At 43.8% G+C, this 15602-nt stretch overlaps 1 protein-coding gene across 1 annotated transcript in view; it reads left to right on the top strand.

The window, feature by feature from the left end:
• Enpp6 (ectonucleotide pyrophosphatase/phosphodiesterase 6) overlaps positions 1–15602 on the top strand; it is an 81941-nt gene that overhangs the window by 54904 nt on the left and 11435 nt on the right. Inside the window, exons 4-6 of the mRNA XM_048330752.1 lie at positions 4120–4261; positions 5185–5364; positions 10052–10189. Coding sequence (XP_048186709.1) covers positions 4120–4261; positions 5185–5364; positions 10052–10189 — 460 coding nt within the window. The remainder of the gene's footprint in view (positions 1–4119; positions 4262–5184; positions 5365–10051; positions 10190–15602) is intronic.

The raw sequence follows: 15602 nt of genomic DNA, 5'->3' as shown, positions 1-15602 counted from the left end.
TCATTATAAACTCTTGATGTTACAAAGCGACCTGGAAAGAATCCTAAGGTGATGGGAGACATGGGTGTCCCTGAAGTCCCAGGACTAATGGACACGTGAAGCTTGCAAGGAACTGGGTGGATGGCCACAAGCCCTTCTGGCTGGATCCTGAGCCTTAAAGTTGTAAACAGACAATGGAAGAAGATCTTAGAGTTTTCCACTTACCTCTCCCTACCTGACCAATCCTTTAAAAACAAGCTGACCTGTGATGGAGACCAGACCCTAGTGGGAAACAGCTGCCTACCAAACAGTTGTCTGCAAAGTTCCAAACAGGCTAAAGCTCTCAGCTCTTAGAGACTTCGATCCCCTAATGAACCAATGAAATTTGAATATAAAAGCCTCTCACACGTGCAATCCTCAAAAAACAAGCCTCCCATGACAAGTGTTCCTGGCTTATTGGGCTGGCAGTTTCCTGAAACCCAGCCATGAGGGAAACTGTGATTCTTAATAGTGTTCTGACCTCATAGAGGTTTATAAAAGTGGTAAACAGTCTTCCTAAAATCAGCCTGGTGTCTGCTACCTCATGGTGAATGTTTAAAATGAAGAGATCTTTCTGAATGCTGGTGGCTTACACCTGTAATCCTCACTACTCAGGAGGTTGAGAATTGAGGATTATAGTTGGAAGCCAGCATAGGCAGAAAAGTCTGTGAGACTCAAATCCAATTAACCACCAAAAAGGCCTAAGTAGAGGTGTGGCTCAAGTGATAGGGTGCCAGCCAGGAGGGAAAAAGATAAGTGAAAGCACAAGGTCCTGAGTTCAAGCACCAATACACACACACACACACACACACACACACACACACACCAATTACACCAATTACACCAACTACACAAATTAAATGAATAATATTCAATAAGTAAAGTGGACAGACTTAGAAATATTTCATCAGACTTTAATTGCACATTAAACCTTGTTTTTGAAGACGCCTCACTGTAGTAAGTCTCCACTGTCTGAAAGGATTTTCCCCACAAATGAGCCCCGTGCTCTAAGTGTGGACCCTGTTTAGACAGATGGTGTATTCTGAATCAGTACACCTGAATGCCCAAGATGCTAAAACTGGAAGGGAATAAACAGTAGGACTTACCTGCAGGAGAGATTTTTTTTTTTGGTAACCTTCCCCCATGTTCAGAGACAGCAGTGGGGGAATACCACCAGTTCTGTTGGTGAACATGGGATTCAAACAAGTCTCAGCCTGTGGATGAACATGAGATTCCCTAATTCAAACTTCTCCCCACCGCCTACACACTTGTGGGACCCTGAAGTGACTTTTTGTGCCCAACTGAGCTAGAGATGTGGAGGGGATTTGGATTAGTCATTCACACATTAGCAAGTATGAATAATGCTAATATCATTGGTGAGAAACAACTAAATAATAACCGAAGCCCATCTACACTGTGGAGGAGGGTGGTAATGAGCCTCGGTAGAAAAGGGTCAGTTTGTTTTGTTCTAAAAAGAGAACAGTTGACTAATAATTTCACTTAACTTGAGACCACTGTACTCTCACAACTGTTCCCAGACACCTGGTAAAACATGAGAGAAAATTCCAGGCAGAATGTACTTGAGAATTTGCCCTCTAGTTTAAAGGATAGTGTGGAAGTGAGCAGACTTCCAAAGGCCTGGTTTAGGAGAGGTAAAGGTGTTTGGCCTTTGGAGATGGAAGGTTTGCAGTTCTAATTGCATCCTACAGATCTGTGAGAGTCCCTTCTAGAACCTTCTAGAACCTTCACAGGTCTGTTTCTTCATCTACAAATCTGGAAGTGCCCTTCAGTAATTCTTTTTTTTTTTTTTTTTTTTTGCCAGTCCTGGGGCTTGAACTCAGGGCCTAAGCACCATCCCTGGCCTCTTTTTGCTCAAGGCTAGCACTCTGCCACTTGAGCCACAGCACCATTTCTGATTTTTTTTTGTTTATGTGGTGCTGAGGAATCGAACCCAGTGCTTCATGTATACAAGGCAAGCACTGTACCACTAGGCAATATTCCCAGCCTGGATGTGCCCTTCAGTGAGGACACAATCCACTGCAGCTCCCCACTCTGGAGGCAGAGCCAGCCCCCAGATGTACAGTTCTGTGTGTGGAGTAGTGAGGGACCCCGTTTCCCTGTGCCTCTTCATCACATCTCACACCCAGCTCTCTAGGGTTTGGTGGGATTCTGTGAGGCAGTAGGGAGCATGTCCACAGAGCACTGAGGCTAAGCAGACGCTCCACTTGGTGTGGGCTACTGGGTTCTTCTGAAGCCAAAGGTTACATTTGAGCCACTCAAGTTTGAATTCTGGCTCCTGCTCTAACAGCTTTGTGGTGCTCACAATGGTCTTGAACCCCTGAATCCTTTTAGGGTTGTTTTGAGGGCTCCAACAAGACAATGAATGTAAAATAAAAAACAAAACACCCAAACCCCACAAGCAGAGTGTTTGACGCACAGTAGATACAACTTACGGAGCACTTACTATTATCCATTCAGTTATAGCTACAGTTCCAGGGTGCCCAAGGCTGAGCTAGAGCTGAGACACAAAAGAGAATGAATCATCCTTCCTAGGGAGAAAGCAGCTCACAGTTTAACAGAGGGAAAAGGGCACCTAAGTGGGCAATTACAGCACAGCACAGAAATTCAGAGCCTAGAAGTGAGCCTCCAATAGCCATAGGACCATGTGGCCACTCAACCCATCCTTGGAACCCCAGAGGAAACTTCTGGAAGAGGTAACATCTGCCCTACTAGACCTGATGTGAGAGAATGCCTGGGCCATATGACTCTGGTTGTGTTATGTGAGCTCTCTGAACAGCTACGCAGCTGCTTCCCTCCTTGTGGATGTCAAGATCAAAGACCATGCAAGCCCTGAGAGATGGTCTTACATTCTTCATGCTTGCAGTGCAAGGAAAACCATACTCTGTGTGTGTGTGTGTGTGTGTGTGTGTGTGTGTGTGTGTGTGTGTGTAAAATATAGTTTTTCCAGAGAAATACAACCATCTGCCAAGAGTAGTATTGTCTCCTGGTAGCATAAAAAATTATCTTGAATTTCTTTTCTATTGCTTCATCTGTTGTCAGTTCTTGTTATATCATTGTCATCATCATCATTATTTTGGTCTCTTTCAGGTGCTTTATGAGTAGGGAACCAGATCTAGGAAAGGGAGTCACAGAAACAAGTAGTGTGTGAGGGCAGGGAATATATTTTCTGGAGTCTCCCTCCCCTCCCTTACTCCTCCCGCCTCCTTTTCCCATTTATGCCACTTTAAGTCATTCTTAACCAAGCACTGAGGGGTAAATAGCTTGGATTTTTACCACTCATTGATAGATGGCCCAGAGGGGGAGTTTGAGGCCTGTGGAAGTGTGGTTACCACTGGAATTCATTCCCTGTCCAAATTGGAATGGAACTTTCCCACATCCCCAAAGAACAAGTGTCCTCGTGTGTTTGCTGACGTTCGGCCTGAAACACTAAACCGCTTTGCCCTCTTGAAGCCTGCTGTGGTATTGCTGCTTTCGCTGCCAGTCAGACCCATAATCCGCTGCTGTATTTAGAGACATCCATCAAGTCCAGAATACTTTAACAATGGTTATTTAAACAGCTTCCTTTGCCAGGTGCCAGTGGCTCATGCCTATGTATCCTTAGCAAACACAGGAGGCTGAGATCTGAGGATCGTGGTTCAAAGCCAGCCTGGGCAGGAAAGTCCATGAGACTCATATGTCTAACTAACCACCTGAACACCAAAAGTGGCCCTGTGGCTCAAAGTGGTAGAGCACTAGCCTTGAGCAAAATTACTCAGGGATAGTGCCTAGGCCATGAGTTCAAACCCCAGGACTGAAAACAAAACAAACACAAATTGCTTCTTTCTGGTTTTCTGCCCTTTCAATGTAAGTAAAGTTGATGGTAAACCTGAAGGCCTAAAAAAATTCCCAGTGCCTGTCCAGAATAAGTGACCAAGGCACCAGTAACCTTACACTCAGCATCCATCACCTTGTTCATTTTGAAGTTTGGGCCGTGGTTTCCAGGATAGGGTTGGCGTGGGGCGTGGGGCGGGGACGGGATGTCAAGGAAGCAAGCCCTCAGGGCCTCCCTCACCTGGGCCCCTCTCACTCTGCCTCCTCTAGGAGTGGCCGTGCAGACCTGGCAGCCATATACCATGAGCGAATTGACGTGGAAGGCCACCACTATGGCCCTTCATCACCGCAGAGAAAGGACGCCCTCAAGGCCGTGGACACTGTCCTCAAGTACATGACCCACTGGATCCAGGTGACCCAAAGCTCAGACAGCTCCCCCCTGCTGCCCTCTTGCTCTCTCCAGTACCAGGGCACCTCTCACCACCTTCCTTCTCACTAAGCCAGTACAAGCTTTCCTTCTCCTCTCACACCACATCCAGAGGAACCAGGAGACTCCCCGGGTCCACCGCAGGGCCCATGGGGTTGAGATGTGGCTTTCCATCTACCCGGGCTGGACAGCTGTTCCAGGTGTAAGTGTGATCACATGCTTCTGGTGAACATGAAGGCCAGACCTAGATTCTGGCTGAATGACTTCATGCCAAGTTTATGTTTGTTCCTTTGGTTTTATTGTTTGTTTTCTTTTTCCTAGCTTTCCATTTTCATATCGGTAATAGGAGCCAGACTGGTCTCACATCACCACACAAGTTTGTTGAAAGAGTAGAAGAAATAAAAACAGTGAGGGTACCCCAAAAGCTAGAAGTGTATGTGATCTTGTGGGCACACTTGCCCTGCCCCTCCCTCAGACACTTCTGTCATGACTTTGAACCATCTTTTTTGTTGTTATTGTTGTTGTGGTGGTGGCTGGTTGCACGACTTAAACTCAGGGCCTGGGCACTGTCCCTGAGCCTCTTTGTGCTCAAGGCTGGTGCTCTACCACTTGAGCCACAGTGCCACTTCCAGTTTTTGAGAGGCTAATTGGAGGTAAGAGTCTCATGGAGACTGTTCTGCCTACTGGCTTTGAACCATGATCCTCAGATCTCAGCCTCCTGAGTAGCTAGGATCATAGGCATGAGCCACTGGCACCTAGTTTTTGAACCATATTTTCAGAACAGATGGGTTGATTGTTACATTCAGAACAAAGAAGTCCTGACACTGCTGACTTCTAGCTAATGTTAATATTACCTCTTGGGGAGAGTTCCTGCAGGTGAGTAGTGACCTCTTCTGCCCACCCCACAGGAGCGGGGCCTGAAGGACCTGCTGAATGTCATCATCTTCTCAGATCACGGGATGACAGACATCTTCTGGATGGACAAAGTGATTGAGCTGAGCAAGTACATCAGCTTGGATGACCTGCAGCAAATGAAGGACCGAGGGCCGGTTGTGAGCCTATGGCCAGCCCCTGGAAAGCACTCTGAGGCAAGAGACACCATGATGGGAGGAGTGGCATCTGCATCAGCCTATGTATATCCTCTCCTGGCCTTTTCCTGTGGCTTTAATGCTGCAAGCTAGAGCCATGATAGGAGCGTTCCTCACTTGCTTACAAAAGCTCACTTATTTCTCTGACTCTGAAATTTATGCAAATCAAAATGAGATAAGAGGGGCTAGGAATGTGGCTCAGTGATAGAGTGCTTGCCTAGCATGCATGAAGCACTGAGTTCGATTCCTCAGCACCACATAAACAAAAAAAGTCAGAAGTGGTGCTGTGGCTCAAGTGGTAGAGTGTTAGCCATGAGCAAAAGGAAGCCAGAGACAGTGCTCAGGCCCTGAGTCCAAGCCCCAGGACTTGCCAAAAAAAAAAAAAAAAAAAAGAGAATGAGATAAAGAATATGCAATGACTACATGTATCCTGCAACATACCCGGAAGGCCTCTATTAAGGCTATTTTATGATTGGCTAAAATATAGCATTGAGGAAAAAAGAGCTGTCATAAGCAAACATAGAAAGCGCTTTCTGTGGAAGGAAGCTGCCACTCTGATCCATTTTTACCAAAGGACTGGAGGTAATGAACAAGAGCTGAAGCCTGTATCTAGAGGGTTAGCTTCTTAGCTCACACTCAAATGCTGTAGGTTCAAGTCCCAGCTCTACCAACAACTGGAAATTGACCCCTCTGCTTCTCCTTATAGAATTGTAGCCGTGTAGTGGCTACTGTGAAGTATATTAAGCCACCCCCCCCCCCACCACGAAGCATGCCCTGCCCCTGGAAAGATGGTGTGCATCACTATTGAGACTATCACCATCAAAGGGGGAAGTTCCTGCTGGCTTACGCCTGTTGCCTTAGCTACTTAGGATGCTGAGATCTGAGGGTTGCTATTCTAAGCCAGCCCCCATGGGAACGTCTATGAGACTCTTATCTCCAATTAACCAGCAAAATTCTGGAAGTGGAGCTGTGGCTTAAGTGGTTGAATGCTAGCTTTGAGGAAAAAAAACTCACAGTGCTTCAGCCCTGAGTTCAAGCCCTAGGACCAGCATCAGAAAAAAAAAAAAAAAAAAAAAAGGAAGATAGGCAGAGTTCCCAACTGGGTGTAGTTGAGTTCCCACGGTATGCCAAAGAGGGCCAAACTCATTCACCCTGAGATGATTAGACCTCTACTTACCTTCTCTCCAAATAGTAATTATAGCTAAATAGCAATTATAGTTCAATCACCCTGAGGATATAAGAGGGACAAGTGACATTTTGGGCTGACTGTTTAGCTCTCAAGTTACCCCTTCACATCCTTGTGCAGGCTAGCTAACTTCTGCCTACACTCAGATGAAGCTGAACTGACCAGGAGGTGTCCTGGGGTGTGGGTGGAACAGGAAGGGGTGAGGCCGCTGACAGCCACAGGGACCTCTGGAGGAGGTGGTGGAGCTATAGCCTCTGCCCATCATGGCAGCAGCAATGCAATTGGCTCTGAAGAGCTGTTGTTAACCATGGAGCGTGGCAAAGGCCAGGATCCCCGTTGGCTTGGCCCAAGAGAGACCCCTCCCTCCCCTCACCCCCTACCTGCCCTGTACAATGCCTCTGTGGTGCTAAGGACCCACAACACCACTCTGCCTGATCTTGCTCCATTCCTAAGGGGAGCACTCCTTTTTCCTTTGGCTCCATAGTCAGGAAAGGAAGGGGCTAAAGGTGTTTGAGCAGTATCTCTGTGAGCTCTCTAAATATAAAATTGGACAGAATATTTGCACATTGGCAGGTTCTTGAGGACGAGTTGGGTCTTCCTGGCAACGAGGAGTGTCTTTGTGTCCAATCTGGCACCTGGGAAGGTGATATCTCCAGAATGCTTGGCCATAGACAGCTTAGGAGCGGGGAAGAGCTTCTCCCATGCACTGTGTAAGTCAGGCTTCACCGGCAGCCTACAGCAGTTGGGAGAGCATTCAAAAGAGGGGCTGCACTTGGGTGACCGTTGGACACAATACTTGGTTGTGTGTCACCAGAGTTGTTTGTCTTTTTGTTTCATGGGAGGCCTGGAGCTCCAACTCAGGGCATTGCTCTCCCTCAGTTTGAGTTTTTTTTATTTTCCATTTTTAAAAAATTTTTTATTGTCAAACTGATGTACAGAGAGAGAGGTTACAGTTTCATACATTAGGCATTGGATACATTTCTTGTACTGTTTGTTACCTCCTCCCTCATTCCCCCTCCCTCCTCCCCCTTTCCTTTTCCCCCTATGAGTTGTTCAGTTGGTTTACACCAAACAGTTTTGCAAGTATTGCTTTTGTAGTCGTTTGTATTTTTTACCCTGTCTCTCTCGATTTTGGTATTCCCTTTCAGTTTCCTAGTTCTAATACCAGTATACATGGTTTCCAATATACTCAGATAAGATACAGAGATAGTGCAGGTACAACCACAGGAAGGGGATTCAAGAAGATCATCAATAATAGAAGCTACAGTTACTCATAGCATGTTGAAAGTAGTTACAACAGTGATATAACAATCGTTTCCATAACATGGAGTTCATTTCACTTAGCATCATCTTATGTGATCATAAGGGCATAGCTATTGGGCTCTTATGATCCTCTGCTGTGACTAGCCTAAACCTGTGCTAATTATTCCCTATGAGGGAGACCATAGAGTCCATGTTTCTTTGGGTCTGGCTCACTTCACTTAGTATAATTTTTTCCCCAAGTCCTTCCATGGAATGTAAACTGGTTCAGCCACTCTGGAAAGCAGTTTGGAGATTCCTCTGAAGGCTAAACATAGAGCTCCCCTATGACCCAGCAGCCCCACTTTTGGGTATCTACCCAAAAGACCACAAACAAGAACACACTAAAGCCACCAGCACAACAATGTTCATCGCAGCTAGAATCTGGAAGCAACCCAGATGCCCCTCAGTAGACGAATGGACCAGGAAAATGTGGTACATATACACAATGGAATTTTATGCCTCTATTAGAAAGAATGACATTGCCCCATTCATCAGTTTGAGTTCTTTTTGCTCAAGGCAAGCACTCTACCACATGAGCCATAACTCTACTTCCCACTTTCTGCTCGTTAATTGGAGATACGAGTCTCACTGACTTTCCTGTCTGGGCTGGCTTCAAGCAATGATCCTCAGATCTCAGCCTCCTGAGTAGCTAGGATTACAAGTATGAGCCATTAGTGCCTGGCTTTTGCAGAGTTTTATGGCTTCTCTAGAGCCATTCTACAAATGCATCCTACTTTTTAAATAAAGAAATGGATTCCTTGTAATAGGATTGCCAACTCTTGGGGCTATAAGAAGCCTTCCACTAACCACCCTAACGACTATTTTTCTGAGTTGCATTGATTAATACAATTTTATGTTCTTATAGCCTTAGAAATTATATGCCTAATTTGGTTAAATGCTTACAAGCCAACATCAGCTAGTTGGTTTTATTTATATCCATAAATATTTAAGTTGCCGGTAGATATTAGGAGAAAGTACGATGTTATATTTCTGTCATGAGATTAGCAATGTAGTTAATAAGAAGCAGTTACTAGTGCTGTTAAGATTTTCATAGGTAAGATACATTTTCAAGAATGAGTTAAAGAGCACACACATCCTTCTCTTTTATCATTGTGGTATTTAACATCAAGAAGGCCAGTTGTTCATTTGCCTTTTTAAAAAAATTTTTATTATCAAACTGATATACAGAGAGGTTCATTTGCCTTTTAATACAAAGGAATAGAACATTACAAAACAACAGATCTTTATAAAACACTCCTTTGTTATTTTATGTATACAAAATAATTATTATAAAATATGTGAAGTACAAAAGATAATGTAGAAATTTTCACCTAAGATTCACTAACCATTTAAGAAATAAGACATGAAAATTACCAGTAACATCTTCTCTGTCTCCTTCCCAGAGCCTATCACCTTTCCTGCCCCTGCAGAAGGTCCACTTTGCTAAATTTATGGTACCGTGTGTCATTCTCTTTATAGTTTTACAATATACATTATTTATTTTTGTAGTTACTTGGACTTCCTATAATAGGAATAGTCATCTTGTCTATATTTTTCTGTAGCTTTCATTATTTTTCCTCACACCAAGATCCCGAATTTTTTTGTCAGTCATGGGGCTTGAGCTCTGTGCCTGGGCCCTGTCCCTGAGCTCTTTTTGCTAAAGGCTAGTGCTCTACTGTTTTGAGACACAGTTCTACTTTCTGGTTTTCTGGTGGTTAATTAGAGATAAGACTCTCCTGGACTTTCCTGCTTGGGTTGATTTTAAACCACATTCCTTAGATCTCAGCCCCCTGAGTAACTAGGATTACAGATGTGAGCCACCAGTGCCCAGCACCCCTGGGATTCTTTCATGTATTTCTGTTGCTATAATTTATCCATCTTCAGTGTTGTATAATATTCCATTAAATACTCATTTCAGTGATTATTTTACTCCTTGTACTGGGCTATTCTTTATGTCACAGGGGCACATGTACAGGATTTTTTTTCAGTATTCCTAGAAGTTTCCTGCTTAGGTTCAAGAGTATGTAGATCTTCAGGCTTCCATGATAAAACCAGCTTGTTTTCCAAGTTATGTAACACCCTTTTCTTTTTATGTACTCGGATCTATCAGCTGTATGATCATTTGTTTCAAGCCTAATATTTATTCATTCTATTTAAGAATTGCATTGCAAAACAGGTCATTTTTGGTTGTCTTTGCAGATCTATAACAAACTTCACACCGTGGAACACATGACAGTCTACAAGAAAGAAGCCATACCCAGCAGGTTCTATTATAAGAAAGGGAAATTTGTCTCTCCTTTGACTTTAGTGGCTGACAAAGGATGGTTCATAACTGAGGTAATTATAAAATGACTGCCAATTTTTTCATTATACAAATTCTATCAAAAATCATTCCTAAGGCAAATAATTATTCAGCTTCTTCACACCCAAGAGGTAGTCTCATCTAGCTGTCCTTCACTGTGGTATTTCCCTCTTTCCGAAGGCTGGATCAGGTGACTTTGCAGACATAAACAACAGACATGAACCCAGAGTCACGGTTTAGACTTCATGGCTCCAGCCCCCATATTGTAATACACGGGGCTTAACTCAATTAGCTTGACTTCCAATAGAACCTGTTCAGTTTAAAGTGGAACAATTACTGTGAACCAAAGTAATTGCTTTAGGGCAATGGAAAGCAAAGGAGAGGCCTGGCTTTGCTTGCACCTCTCAGAGAAATGCTTGACAAACAGAACACAGCAGATCCAGGTCCTGGTTTGCCAGCTTGATTTTACAGAGGAGATTGTCTTGCATTTTTGGTCCAAACCCTAATTGTGTCATGCCTGAATGACTTCGACAGCCTTGTCCTTGCCTGCTTGAACTAAGACTTCCCCGAGCTCTTGATATGGGGCAGCATGGGAAGATCGTCCCTCAGTGGGATCTGTGCTCATGCCATATTTAGAATCACTCTTTAGGATGACATGGTTTCTTGTAGATATGAGTTTGAAGGTGAGTAGTGTTTAGATCTGACTACAGGGTAAGGCCAATGATGTTTTCTACCCAAGATTCTACTTTAAGGTAACATTGGAGATCTATTTGTTTTCTGAAAATAATACTAAAAGCAAGTACCCCCTCTTTCTTGATGGCCACATTGCCCTTGTTCAGAATTCTATTGCTTATTACACTTCCTTGACGACAGTCAATTAAAATCCTCACTCCTGCTCTGTGGCAGGACTATTCATCACTCACGTATTTATTGCAAAATTGCTCCCCAAATTGTGAAGAACCCCTTGTTTGCTGTGACATAGATTCTGGTCCACAGTGCGTGAGAGACTGTAGCTGGCTGGATTTTACTTTGTGTCCACAGCCTGGTAAATTCTGTTCAGAAAGCAATCTTCTTGGGGCTGAGGCAAGAAGGTGGCAGGGGAGTCTGGGGTTTGGTTTTGACGTGATTAGGAAAGCAGCTGAGTCAGAACCAGCTGATGCTGGGAAGAAGCCAATCAAGTGGGATTCTAACCCTCTTCCTTCCTCTCTGCAGCTGCCATCCTGATCTAGAAGACTGGGCTTTTTTTTTTTTTTTTTTTTTTTTTTTTGTAAAAATGCCATTCCCCTAGAAATGCCAACTTTCTGCACCAATAGAACTTTTGCAGATTTCCCTTAATAAGAACCCTTCACTGGGTTTATTCCTTCTTTTGGTTGTCTAGAGAACTGTCACAGAAAGGATAAAGAACAAGTCACTGGTGGCTCATGCTTATAATGTTAGTTACACAGAAAGCTGGCACCTGAGGGTTGCATTTCAAAGGCAGCTTGGGCAGGAGACTCTATGAGACTCTTATCTCCCATTAATCACCAAAAAGCCAGAAATAGTAGAATGGCTCAAGTGGTAGAATGTTAGCCTTGAATGAGAAACAACTCAGGGACAGCACCCAGGCTCTGAGTTCAAGCCTCAGTACTGAAACAAAAGGAAAAAATAAAGATAAAGAAGCGATTTTGTCACCTGGAATTGCCCTGATATCCGGTGGGACTTTGGGTGCCCCATCCCTCTCTAGAGTGCTTCTGCTCTGGTAGTTTAACAGACAAGCTGGACTTAACTGTTATTAGTCCTTTTTCTGGCCTCCTTTCTAACAACAGGCAGAAATCTGACGGTATTTGTATTCCTGCTGGCATAGATATGAAAAACAAAAACATGTCACCAAGAGAGGTCAAGCTCAAGTCTGTCCCATCAGCCAAGGGCTATTATTCTTCAAGGACAGGAACTGGGGTGCTTAGCTGACATCCATTACCTCCCCTGCCTCCCTAAGACCTGGGCACAGCCTCTGGAAAGGCTTTCCAATTGCTTCTTTCTGCCAGAGGATGAAGGCCACCCTCGTCCATCTCCACCAGGCAGTGGAACCTGCTTCAGTTGGCCTCATTGATACTTTTGTTCCATGGCCCTCAGTTTACCACATTGCCTCTCCCTCCTCCAGCAGGGGTTTGTTAATGGAGCAGACTGTGGCCATCTAAGGACACTCAAGAGATAAATCTGGTGATTCTAAATACCTTTGGCATATAGGATCATCAGGGACAACCCCACAAAATGCAATGTAGGGAAGTACTAGGGGTAGCTTCCACCACATTTGAGTATGCCCTTCCATCCTCATCCATCAAGACTACTGACCAATCATCCACCTATCAAACTCAGCAAGCACTTGTTGGGGGCCTACTGCAAGTACTGTGCTACAGGAGGGTGTAGCTGTGTAGAAGGGAGACACTGAGGGTCCCTGCTCGCCTGAGAACTTACAGCCTTGGGGAAGCAGCAAATATGAAATCAACATGCATGCCATGTAAATAAATGTGATTATAAACTGGATTAAGTGTTATGAAGGAAAAAGAATGCCAGGAAAGAGAGTGTCTGGGAAAAGAGGCAACCCAACTGAGATAAGGGAATAGGAATGTCACCTCGAAGCTACAAGGATATGGTGACATATTTCTGTCATCCAAGCAGTTGGGAGGCTGAGGCAGGAAGATTTCTACTTTGAGTCCAGCCTGGACTGCATAGAGAGATCTGGTCTCACAGAAGGAAAAGGAAACAAAGAAAAAATGGCCTTTTAGCTGCAACCTGGAGGACAAGTAGGGGATGAGCAGGAAGGTGGGATTGCTGTCTAGAGAATAAGAAACAACCATAGGGCGTGGGAAGACAGTTATAGAATGGAGGTCATGGTAGTGCATAACTCTAACCCTGCTACTTAGGAGGCGAGGGAAGAGAATGGCTAGTTCCAGGCCAGCCCAGGCAAGCTTACCTAGACTATCCCACTCAGAAACCAAGAAAACAAAATAAGATAAAATAACAAAATAAAAATAAAAGGGCTGGGGGCATGGCCCACGTGGTAGAGCACTTGCCTAAGGATGTGCAAGGCTCTGGATTCAGTCAATCCTTAGTGTTGAAAAATCTTTAGTTGTGAGTACTTTCACAAAAATTCTATATGGATATGGAAATATAGTTAAATATAAATTCTTATGGTGACTGACTGAATAGAAATGACCAGTCTTCTCACATATTATACCTTTAATTAGCAACACCGGTGTGGTAAAAAGTAATCTTTCATTGTATTAAATGTTTTCTTTTTTATTGTGAAGGTGATATACAGAAGGGTTTCAGTTACATAAGTCAGGTAATGAGTGCATTTCTTCCCTCCTTTTCTCCCAGTCTTTTCCCTCCAGACACCCCTCCTTCACAAGTTGTATAGCTCATTTGCAACACAGTGTCTAGTGAGTGTTACTGCTGAATTCCTTTGCCTTTTGTTGCATCACTTCTGTGCTTCCCACATCCTCTCCAAATCAGATAAACTTACATACAGGACAAAAGGTACAGAAATAAATTTAAAAGAAAAAAAAAAAAACAGCAACCGAAGAGGAAAAACCACAAAAAGCAAAATAAAAAGCCTCTTGTTTTCATTTCTTGGAGATTTCAAGAAGCATCATTTTAAATGATCATACGCACATCACCACTGAGCCTTTGAGATCCTCTCCTAAGAATATCCTCCTTTGGTCTCACTGTGTGAATGTTTAACTTACCTTGTCCAACTGTAATTTTTTTGTCATGCTTGGACCACTAAACTTTGACTGAGCTTCCAACTACCCACAAAGGGGTTGCAGTGACATTTTCAAATTGTTTTACATTTTTAAGATGGTATTTCTGGAAAATTGCATTAAAATTTTTAGTTTGGAGAGCAATAATAATAATGGTGGTCTTGAAGTCAGCACCCTCTCTGCATTCGTGGATATTGTTCTCTCAATGATCCTGAGTTCATGGAGGCGCAGAGTGTCTGCTGCTGTGCTTGAGGTTACAAATCTAGGTACAGCAAAGTCAAGACTTGAATCCAAATATAACCGTGAAACACACTGTCCTCCAAACACTTCATCAAAATTCACCACGCATTCCCGGTGATGTTTCAGCTGGTGCCCCCTGCTGGCTCCTCCTGGGATTACAAGGTGTCTTCCCTCTTTCCAACCAGCAGCACCTTCCTTGATTTTCTTTTCTGCTCATGTCACCCTGCAGAGACCTCTAGAATGTCTCTGTAACCAACTGGGCTTCCCTTTTCTTCATCATCACTTCAGGCTACTCTTTCCCAAGCATCACCGTGAGTGGTTTTGCACAAACTTGAACCAACATTTTTAAATTTGTGAACATCTTTCCTGTGCAGGACCTAAGTGTTGAGAATTGAAAGATGAAGGACGGCACACCTTCACTAACCCAACAAATGCTCCACTTATAGAAGGATCCCTGAGATACCTTCAACCCCTAAAGACCTGCCTTTCCTTTAAAGACCAATTCAAATACCATTTCATACTTGAAGCACCCACCTGGTTCCTAATTTCCTCCATCTTGGACTTTTCATAAGTCTCCAAATTACTCAACCCAGGATGGCATTTTTTTTTTGTCTGTTTTTGAACTGTCTACGTCTGGGGTGGAAATTTCTAGAAGGCATCTTGATCGTTAGCTCTCTCACAGAACCTCATATACTGTAGAGTCTTGCCATGTTAGCAGAAGAGTCTCCATACTTGTTAGTAAGTCCAGTCGAGTGATGAAACTAGAGACTGTTGAGATTTGGTTGTTTAGTGATGTTTTACTCAGTAAGTTGTAAATCAGTTACCAAGTAAGGAAAGTTAAGTCAAGCCTTCAATTTTGGCTCATTGTTAGTATTCCTGGATGAGATTTCAACACACACACAAGGTGTTTAAATCATAGATGATAGTTCTCTTAGCTTCAGTTAGTCCAAGCTATGGAGCACAGGCCAGGTCATGTGAAATCTCTCTCATCCCCCCAAGCTTCAAGGTCTAATTTCTGTGGTCTCTCTTGAATAGCGACTCCCTTGTGCCTCTGAATTCCAAATAAGAAAGATTGGGACAGAAGCTCGGGAGGATTGTACAGCATGGGGTTCCTCTGTAGATCTATTCCTGTCTAAATGGAAAGAAATGCAGCCAGTTCAGGCCCAAGCTTCTACAGGAGGCCAATATTTTCTCCAGAGGAAAGATTTATTTTAAGAGCTGGGAAAGGATATGAAATGCCAGGCTCAATTCTAAAGCTTGTGGTTGAGTGGCAGTTAGGCCAAGACCCAAAATATTTGGGGAAATCAAGACAATCTGGCAAGCATGGCTTCTGAGTACTAGTGGCAGCTATAGTGGTATAGTCCAGGCCCAACTAATTGGGCTTCAGGAAGTCGGATGTAGAGGCCTGACAGCTCTCTGTGGTGATTAGGTAACCTGTATAAGCTGGCTAGGAGCACTGTCCCCC

The sequence above is a fragment of the Perognathus longimembris genome, chromosome 21 (assembly GCF_023159225.1).
Source record: "Perognathus longimembris pacificus isolate PPM17 chromosome 21, ASM2315922v1, whole genome shotgun sequence".
Classification (NCBI taxonomy): Eukaryota; Metazoa; Chordata; class Mammalia; order Rodentia; family Heteromyidae; genus Perognathus; species Perognathus longimembris.
This window is presented reverse-complemented; position numbering and strand designations above follow the sequence as displayed.